Source organism: Hylobates moloch, unplaced genomic scaffold (genome assembly GCF_009828535.3).
Source record: "Hylobates moloch isolate HMO894 unplaced genomic scaffold, HMol_V3 SCAFFOLD_52, whole genome shotgun sequence".
Taxonomy (NCBI): Eukaryota; Metazoa; Chordata; class Mammalia; order Primates; family Hylobatidae; genus Hylobates; species Hylobates moloch.
The window spans coordinates 129107-139398 of record NW_026652327.1 but is presented as its reverse complement, the minus strand read 5'-3'; the positions used below and the strand labels follow the sequence as shown (position 1 = coordinate 139398).

Genomic DNA, 10292 nt, shown 5'->3' with positions numbered 1-10292 from the left:
AGCCTGGGTGACAGAGTGAGACTCCATCTCAAAAAAAAAAAAAAGGACTGAATTAGATAATAGTATGTGTATCGATACTAAATTTCCTGGTTTTATTAAACATATACTGTACTATAAATTACGTATCAGAATTACATTTTGGGGATTTTAGGCTTTAGAAATTTTGATCTTTGGGGATTTCAACGTTTGGGATTATGGCATTTTGGATTGTAAACATTAGAGAATGTCTTTGTTCCTGGGAAATCTATGCTAAGGTACTTAAGTATAAAGTGGCATGATGTCTCCAATTTACTTTCAAAGTGGCATGTTGAAAAAATACAAGGCAAATTGTGTAATATGTAAACTGTTGGTGAATTGGTAAAAAATATATAATAGTACTTTATACTAATCTTTCAACTTTTCTGTGAGTTTGAAGTTATATCAAACTCAAATTTTGTTACCAACAAAATTAGATTTGTCCTTATGTTACCTTCTCAGCATCAGCATGGCCTGGATGATTTTTAGAAAAATAATGTTAAGTTTGCTTCTTTGGCTTAGCTTCCTCATTTCACTCTATCCTTAGACTTTTGTCTGTTTCTCAACCTGTGGCTTCCACTATGTTATTTATTTTAATTATAGCAATTTCCCCATAAGCTTATTACATCATTATTATTAAGTATTAGCTTCTATACACATTTATTGTCATGGCTGGTAATGGTCAGCCTTTGGGGACCTATTCTCATTTTGTGTATTTTTTCCTGTTCACATACTTTACCTTTGCAGTATCTTGGGTAACGTAAAAAAATGCAACTATTTTTTTCTTTTATTTTGAGAAATTTAAATATTAACTTCCTAGCGGAGGGCTTTGCTGTTCCAATTCTCATCTGGTAGCTTTTCTGGTCTGAAATTTCTGTTCAGTCTCTTGGTAGAAGATCAAGTGTGGTATGAGATCTAACCTTAATAACATACTGGACTATACTCATTTTTGTTGTCAACTCAAAGAAGTAATCTCTAAATGCCATCAAGCAGGACTATGCCTCTTGTCAGCCGCAAAAGAAGTCAGCAAAGTTCTCCTAAGTAGAAGCGCCATCAAAACCTAGTACTGTGTTATTGGTATTCACCTATGGACTTTAATCTGTCCATAGCTACTGTTTCTTATGAACAAGTAAATATCTAGTGGAGGCTATTTTGAATGAGTTTATTGAGAAGATCAAACAAACTGACTTCACAATGATTCGTGTGGTACTTGTATTTTCTGTTGGTTAACCAGTTTTCTTTCCTTTGTGGTTTATGATGGGATCTCCACTAGACAGAGGTAACCCATTGGATAGTTGTGTAACTGGATGCTGGTGTGATGGTGCTTGTTGTAGTTTTCATGATACTCCTCTTGAAGTTATGCCTGCAATGCTTTCTCTTACTTTATGCTTGCATGACATTATTACTTTGATTGTGCTTTATTGGTTTGGGTTTTTAAAATCTATTTTTTTATACTCAGAACTAATTCCTTAAATATTTTTGGTGGTCTAGAACTTGTGGAAATTAGTTTCAAGTCTAACTTTTTGGTGGATCCTTTTCAGTTTTTGAAAATATGTTCAATATCACAACTAAGTTTATGCTTTGGCTAAGAATTCAGAAAACGGAGTAAGTTTTTTTAAACACCCAGGAAGAGAACCACTTGCCAGGCAGACAATTACCAAAGCTGAGAACTAACTTTCTTTGTGAGATTTATAGATTAAAGAAAAGAAATATATATTTAGAGTAAAAACTAAGTTGTAGGAGACAGTTTCATCAAATAGCTGACATTTAGGAGCCTCCATTAAAGTAACAGTAGATATGATTAAATTGTGCCGAAAGTGTGTATGACTGATTTGGCATTATATTTCATAGATGCTATTCACTCTGCATATTGTTCTGTATTCTGAAGCTAAGATTCTTGGGGTTATAAAGTAAAATTAGTTTTTCAGAAATTAGTTTTCTGAGCATTTGTATAGGCCTTGGAAATAGTTGCTCACTTCTTTCTTTCTAATCACTATCAGTCTAGTTTTTCTTGGACAAAACTGGTTTCCTTTTAGTTTTTTCATGTGTTTGTTTATTTGTTTACTACCACTTATACCTCTGTAGAAGAAGGTGGATTGTTTTTCAAACTAAGAAACAAAACCTGTTCTGAAGTGGGCCTGTATATGTGCAATGGCAGAGGGTTCTAACAATGAAATTATTTTCTAATGTTCATATTGAACTAGTGTTGAAATGAAAACATAATTTTTGTCTTGAAATTTTCATCATCTTGAAAACTGTAAAGGATCCATTGATTTTGAATGGCCATGAGAGAAACGCTTATGATAAATAGCATAAAACTGTCAGATAAATGGTGATTCATCTCTTACTATTTATATTCTAATTCACTTATATATTTTTGTCTTTTGGTGGGACCCATACATTTTATAGAAAATTTCCCAGGAACGAGAAAAATTTGCTGATGAAGGCAGTATATTTTACACCCTTGGAGAATGTGGGCTCATATCCTTTTCAGACTACATTTTCCTCACAACTGTTCTTTCCAGTAAGTATAAACGTTTTCTTTTTCCATTTGTAGAGCGGATACAGGACTATAAACATAATTGTTTATATGTTTATAAAACAAGACATATTGGTAGAGTTAATGAATTATAATGAATTATAAGTTACAAAAAATTTCATTTGTTTTTAATTTACTATAACTTGTGTATAGAACCACCTGAGAGAGGCAGAAAAAAGAGAAAACTAAAGTATCAAAGTAAAGTTGAAAACAAAACAAAACGCCCGGGCACAGTGGCTCACACTTGTAATTCCAGAACTTTGGGAGGTCAAGGTGGGCAGATCACTTGAACTTGGGAGTTCAAGACCAGCCTGGGCAATGTGGTGAAACCCCATCTCTACAAAAGCATACGTGTAATCCTAGCTATTCAGGAGGCTGAAGTGGGAGGATAGCCTGAACCTGGGAGGCAGAGGTTGCAGTGAGCTGAGATGAGGCCACCACACTCCAGCCTGGGCAACAGAGTGACACCCTGTCTCAAAAACAACAGCTGCAAAAAAACTAAGAAGTGACATCTACCTTTAACTGTCTGTCACTCTATATTCTGTCAAGGTGAGTCATGCATTGCCTACTACTACATCCTTCATTAACTTACTGCTTCTCCAATAAAACATATTTTGATCTATCATTTCCTCCACTAAAGAAGAAAATTGGCTTGGTTGACCTAATTGAGTTGAATATTTGTTTTTTAACTTTGGAGGAGTACTTCTGAAGACACAAAACTCAATTTTGACTCACTTAGAGCATTGAGGAGTTTCTGATTTTTTAAAACTATCAATAGCTTTGTTGATTAGTATGCTACTCTAAGTGATTTTAAATTTTATTACTTTTTGGTGTGACTTTTCTTAACCATTCAGAAAAACTAAACAAAATGTTATGTTCATAGCTCTCCATGTGTAGTCTATTAAAATCTACCTAAGGTGAACCAGAGTTCAGATTTGTATGTTTGAAATAAGTGATTTTCAATTTTTTTTTTTTTTGGTCTGGGACATATCAAACAAAAATAACCCTCTCTTTTTCACCTTCTCCAAGCCAGCCATCTGTAAACATAAAGCTACCAGAAGATAGTTTTTAATAAGTGGCATATACATGTCCCGCCATGACTGTGACCACTTTCATTCTTATTCCTCTGTGTAAGTGTGTAAGGATTGACAAGGAAATTATATATATATATATGCCTTGCCACAGCTGACTTTGGGGCACCAAAGTGTCTAAATAAATTCATACGGTGGAGCAGTACCCTGGCAATGAAAACACACATTGATTTGTTATGAAAATCCAAAATAACTCCAGCAACATACAACTTAAGATCATAATGTGCTTTTAAAAGCATCTCTAGTTCAGATCCTAGCCCAACCATTTCTTAGCTTGTGATTTGGGGGAAGACAATAGATTTGTTCTTCTGTTGTGTCTGTAAAATGAAGAGGGCAGTAATATCAAACCCAAATTATTTATTTGAGAATGATGACATTATGAATATAAAGTAGCTATTAATAGTTTAGTGCCTAATATTTAGTGGAATCTGTCTTGGTTTTTATTTTTTTATTCCGTCACAACATGTTACTTTGTGTCTGATTTTTAAAGATCCATAAACCTTATCTTTTTAAAAAAAATGACCCAAATTGGTGGGAATTTTTAAAACATTTTTGTGACTTTGGACAGAATTTATTATACAGCAAATAGGCGTGATGTAGCAGAAAGACTATGGCATTAAATGAAGGGAACTGCATTGGTATATAATGTATACTTGTAAGTAGTTCTAGCAAATGTTTGTTGAGCTGAAATAAGCTTTGAACGTGTATCCACTGCTTAGTCCTGTTACCTTCATATCTTTCCAAATGTCAGAAGGAACACAGAACAGAACCTTCAGAGTATCTGGTACATCGCGTAGCTCCCTTAACCACTTAAAAGCATGTTTTTAAAAAGTCACAATGACCCTTGGGTTCTAGAAACCCCTCCAAGTAGCTCTGCCATTCCCAGCACATTTACTTTATGGTGCTCAATTCCTAGTTTGAATGTGGTGAGTGATTTACAATAAAGTGCTTACTTTGTAAGTTACTTTCTATATTTGTCAGGAATGAAGAAAATAGAATCAGGGTATGATTTTAAGACTCTCTTTATCACTAGTTTTTTTTTTTTGCTTGTTTTTTGTTTTTATAATTTCAGCTTTTATTTTAGATTCAGAGAGTACATATGCAAGTTTGTTACATGATATTGGGTGATGCTGACGTTTGGGTATGAATGATTTCATTCCCAGATGGTGAGCATAGTACCCAATAGGTAGGTTTTCAGCCCTTTGTCTCCCTCCCCCTCTACCCTCTGTAGTAGTCCCTAGTGTCAGTTGTTCCCATCTTTGTGTCCACATGTACCCAGTGTTTAGCTCCCACTTACAAATGAGAGCGTGCAGTATTTGGTTTTCTGTTCCTGTGTTAATTCACTTAGGATTATGGCCTCTGGCTACATCTATGTTGCTGCAAAGGACATTATTTCATTCTTGTTCATGACTGTGTAGTATTCCATAGTGTTGTGTACCACATTTTCTCTATCCAGTCCACCACTGATGGGCACCTAGGTTGATTCCGTGTCTTTGCTATTATGAATAAATCTGCGATGAACATACCAGTGCATGTGTCTTTTTGGTAGAATGATTTATTTTCCTTTAGGTATGTATCCAGTAATGGGATTACTGGGTCGAATGGTAGTTCTGTTTGTAGTTCTTTGAGAAATAGCCAAACTGGTTTCCACAGTGGCTGAACTAATTTACGTTCCCACCAACAGTGTATAAGGATTACCTTTTCTCTGCAGCCTCGTCAGCATCTCTTTTGTGTTTTTAATAATAGCCATTCTGGGCTGGGCATGGTAGCTCATGCCTATAATTCCAGCATTTTGGGAGGCCAATGCGGGCAAATCACTTGAGGTCAGGAGTTCAAGATCAGCCTGGCCAACCTGGTGAAACCCCATCTCTAATAAAAAAAAATACAAAAATTAGCCAGGTGTGGTGGTGGGCGCCTGTAATCCCAGCTACTCAGGAGGCTAAGGCAGGAGAATCACTTGAACCTGGGAGGTGGAGGTTGCAGTGAGCTGAGATCACACTCCACTGCACTCCAGCCTGGGAGACAGTGCAAAACTCCATCTCAAAAAAAAAAAATAATAATAATGATAGCCATTCTGACTGATGTGAGATGGCATCTCATTGTAGCTTTGATTTGCATTTCTCTGATGATTAGTGATATTGAGCATTTTTTCATGTTTGTTGGCTGCTTATGTGTCTTCTTTTGGGAAGGATCTGTCCACGTCCTTTGCCCACTTTTAATGGAGTTATTTGTTTTTTTGCTTGTTGAGTTATTTAAGCTCCTTATAGATTCTGGATGTTAGACCATTGTCAGATGCATAGTTTGTGAATATTTTCCCCCATTCTGTAGTTTGTCTGTTTACTTTGTTGATGGTTTCTTTTGCTATGCGGAGACTCTTTAGTTTAATTAGGTCTCACTTGTCAATTTTTGCCTTTGTTGAAATTGCTTTTGGGGAATAACTCATAAATTTCACCCCAAAGTTGATGTCTAGAATGGTATTTCCTAGGTTTTCTTCTAGGATTTTTATAGTTTGAGGTCCTACATTTCAATCTTTAATCCATCTTGAGTTAATTTTTATATATGGTGCAAGGTAGGGGTCCAGTTTCATTCTTCTGCATATGGCTAGCTAGTTATCTCTGCACCATTTATTAAATAGGGAGTCCTTTCTCCATTGTTTATTTTTGTCAGCTTAGTTGAAAATCAGATGGTTGTAAGTGTACAGCTTTATTTTCGGGTTTTCTATTCTATTTCATTGGTCTATGTGTCTGTTTTTGTACCAGGACCATGCTGTTTTGGTTACTGTAGCTTTATAGTATAGTTTGTAATGTGATACCTCTGGGTTTCCTCTTTTGCTTAGGATTGCTTTGGCTATTCAGGCTCTTTTTTGATTCCATATGAACTTTAGAATAGTTTTTTTCTGATTTTATGAAAAATGACATGGGTAATTTATTAGGAATAGCATTGAATCTGTAGATTCCTTTGGGCAGTATGGTCATTTTAACAATATTAATTCTGCCAACCCATGGGTATGGCATGTTTTTCCATTTGGTTGTATCATTTCTGATTTCTTTCAGCAGTATTTTGTAGTCCTCCTTGTAGAGATCTTTCACCTTCTTGGTCATGTATATTCCTAGGGTGTATGTGTGTGTGTGTGTGTGTCTATTGTAAATGGAATTGAGTTCTTGATTAGGCTCTCAGCTTGAAAGTTATTGGTGTGTAAAAATGCTACTGATTTTTGTACATTGATTTTGTATCCTGAAAGTTTAGTAAAGTCATTTTTCAGGTCTAGGAGCCTTTTGGCAGAGTATTTTCGGTTTTCTAGGTATAGAATCGTATTGTCAGCGAAGAGATAATGTGGCTTCTTATTTTCCTATTTGGATGCCTTTTATTTTTTTCTCTTGCCTGATATTACCACTGGTTTTAAACGTTTGATTATAACATGCCTTTAGGATTTCTCACTCTTAGCACTGTTGATCTTTTGGGCAGATAATTCATTATTGTGAGGGCTGTCCAGTTCACTTTAGGATATTTAGCAACATTCCTGACCTCTATTTGCTAGATGCCAGCAGCACAGCCTACACCCTTCCCCAGCTATGACAAGCAAAACTGTCTCCAGATATTGCTAAATGTCGTCTATGTGCCGGGGGTGGGGAAGAATCATCCCTGTCTGAGAACCACTCGTTTATTTTTGGCACATGTTCTTTTTAATTATGATGTGCCTTGATGCAGTTTTCTTCATGTTTCTTGTCTTTGGGTTCATTGAGCTTTTTAGACCTGTGCCTTTATATGTTTCTTCAAATACTTTTTCTATGATCTCCCTTCCTCTCCCTCTGAGACTCCAGTGACATATTTTCCTCAAATCAACCCTATAATGTTTATACTATTGTTACTTTCATTTTACAAATGAGGAAATTGAGGCCTACAGAGGGTTAAAGAACCTGTCCCTAGACCCACAGTGAGTAAGGAGACAGTTTAGGATTTGAACCCAGGCCAACCCTGGCATCTGGGCTCCTGTCACTTGACATTACTGCTGTGGTCACATATTCAGCAGTGTTAAGCTATAACTTTAGTGCTGCTTCTTTCTCTAAGGCTGAACTACGGAAAGGCTGGTCATAAACTCTCCTATAGATAATGGGCAGTTCAAGCATCCTTACAATCTGAGTTTTGCACACTGCATTGTCTACTTTATCTATTATAACAAGCTGGGGAGAAATATGAGAAATGACACTGAGATCAGTTCTTTCCCATGTTCAGATTGCCGCTAGGATGACAGGAAATGAGGCACTCAGTGAATCTCCTTTCTTGTGGGTAACAAGGGATCATTACAGTCTAAATACGCTAAATGGTTCCCAAGTCATCTGTGAGAGGGCACCCAATACCCTAAGGAAAATCTTTGCCAGGGAGTGGCTTGGGAATAGGGAAAGTACATTAGCATATGCATTCATCTGTTACTCTGGTGGATAGCAGGGCCACAGAAAACCAGCTAGAACAGTGCGAAGGGCTTCAGCCAGATGCTGTGGGACCGCCATATTTCTGAGGAGCTGTTTTCATTCAAAGTTAACAGACTCAGGCTGGGCACGGTGGCTCACGCCTGTAATCTCAGCACTTTGGGAGGCTGAGGTGGGCGGATCATTTGAGGTCAGGAGTTCGAGACCAGCCTGGCCAACATGGCGAAACCCCATCTCCACTAAAAAATACAAAAATTAGCTGGGCATGGTTATACATACCTGTAGTCCCAGCTACTCAGGAGGCTGAGGTAGGAAAATTGCTTAAACCTGGGAAGCAGAGGTTGCAGTGAGCTGAGGTTGTGCCACTGCACTCCAGCCTGGGGGATAGAGCGAGACTGACTCAAAAAAAACAACAACAACAACAACAAAACAAAGTTAATGAACTCATAGGTGTTCAAGAAATCGCCATCATTTTGAAGAATATGAACACTGTGCCCTAATGGATTGAACTTGAATCCTCAAAGTAGCTTATGAACTACTATGTGGTCTAAAATAAAAGTCAACAACTACATATAGGAAATCATCTGGGTTTTTTTCTCGACTTAAAAATAAAATTAAGAAAGCTGTTTTTCTTAAGAAAGCATGTTATGCAATATAATTTCTTCCATTAGAGTTAATTCTTCTTATTTAAACTTTCGGAAGTTTGGTTTTTCTAAATAAGAGTTTCTAGGACATGTATCCAGAATAACAATCAATCTGGCAGAAATATCTTGTGCTTACAATGAGCAGTGGCATGAATTTCTTACTCTTCTCTGTACGTGATTCGGGTAATGGGCCTTCCTTGGCCAACCTACACGTTTAAACACCTTTTATTCCATTTCGCTCATACAACACACATCTCCTAAACCTCTTTCTTTATTTTTTCTCCTTGGCACATATCACTATTTAACATTCCATATAATTTATATTTTATACTGTTATTGTCCATTTTCCAATCTAGAATATAAGCTGCATGACTGATTATAAATTTGTAATGATATTCACTACAGACATATCTATATTAAGCATGGTGGCAAGGTAACAGAGCAAGAATATAACATATGTTGTTTTTTTCATTTTATTAAAAAAAAAAAACTTTAGCAAACTTAAGACTCTACTTTGCTGTTGATATCCTTATAGCTATTGATGTCTTCAGTCTGTACCCAGTACCAGTGAAATGAGGAAAATATGTATTTTAATTAATCTATTCCCAAACAAGCTTGGTTTCTTATAATTCAGAATTCATATATTTGTATCCCCTTTTTACTCCTAACTCATACATTCTATTGCTTTAAACCCTATCTGTCTAATCAGCTTTGATGAATTAACTTGAAGAATTTTCAGCATGAGCCATAGCATCCATATTAAATAGAACATTAAGTATTTACTAGATAACTACTCATTAATAAAATGAATTCAGATTCATTCTAGGCAACATGAAGAGATGGTTAATAATTATTATTAAATAATTTCCAAGGACTGCTGATTCTTAAAGTAAGTTAATAAGAATTGAGTGGGAATAAACAAGCATGGTTATAAGTAGCTTACTTCTCTGCACTAACCAACTGGAACATTAGCTGATGGTCTTAAATTTTATACACAGAAGTCAGAGATTTTTCTGCATAACTAGATATAGAGAAGGATTATCAGAATTTCTTTGGAATGCTAAATATTATTTATTGACTTGGATCATTCTTACTAATGCTAAGATTCACTAGGTAATGGTAATATAACTTAGAATTTGGCCCTTGGCCATTGACAATTATGAAATATTTTTGTGTGTTCTTTGTCTTCATATATGTTCGATCTAAAGTTATTAACCCTGTGGGCTGATAACATGAAAACAATTCTAGATAGCTTGATGGGGAGGCAATAATAAAACATTTATAATTGGGCACAGTGGCTCATGCTTGTAATCCCAGCACTTTGGGAGGCCGAGGCAGGAAGATCACTTGAGGTCAGGAGTTGGAGACCAGCCTGGCCAACATGGTGAAACCTTGTCGCTACTAAAAATACAAAAATTACCTGGGTATGGTGGTGAGTGCCTATAATCCCAGCTATTTGGGAGCTGAGAAACAAGAATCGCTTGAACCGGGGAGGCAGAGGTTAGTGATCCGGCAGTGAGCTGAGATCACGGCACTGCACCCCAGCCTGGGCAACAAAGCAAGACTCTGTCTCAAA

At 36.4% G+C, this 10292-nt stretch overlaps 1 protein-coding gene across 3 annotated transcripts in view; it reads left to right on the top strand.

Moving 5' to 3' along the window:
• The window catches only part of LOC116463681 (calcium uptake protein 1, mitochondrial), a 263393-nt gene that overhangs the window by 125875 nt on the left and 127226 nt on the right, over positions 1-10292 (top strand). For all 3 annotated transcript variants that reach the window (XM_032146892.2, XM_058434803.1, XM_058434804.1), the window contains one exon: positions 2425-2539. In XM_032146892.2, the coding sequence (XP_032002783.1) occupies positions 2425-2539 (115 nt within the window). The remainder of the gene's footprint in view (positions 1-2424; positions 2540-10292) is intronic.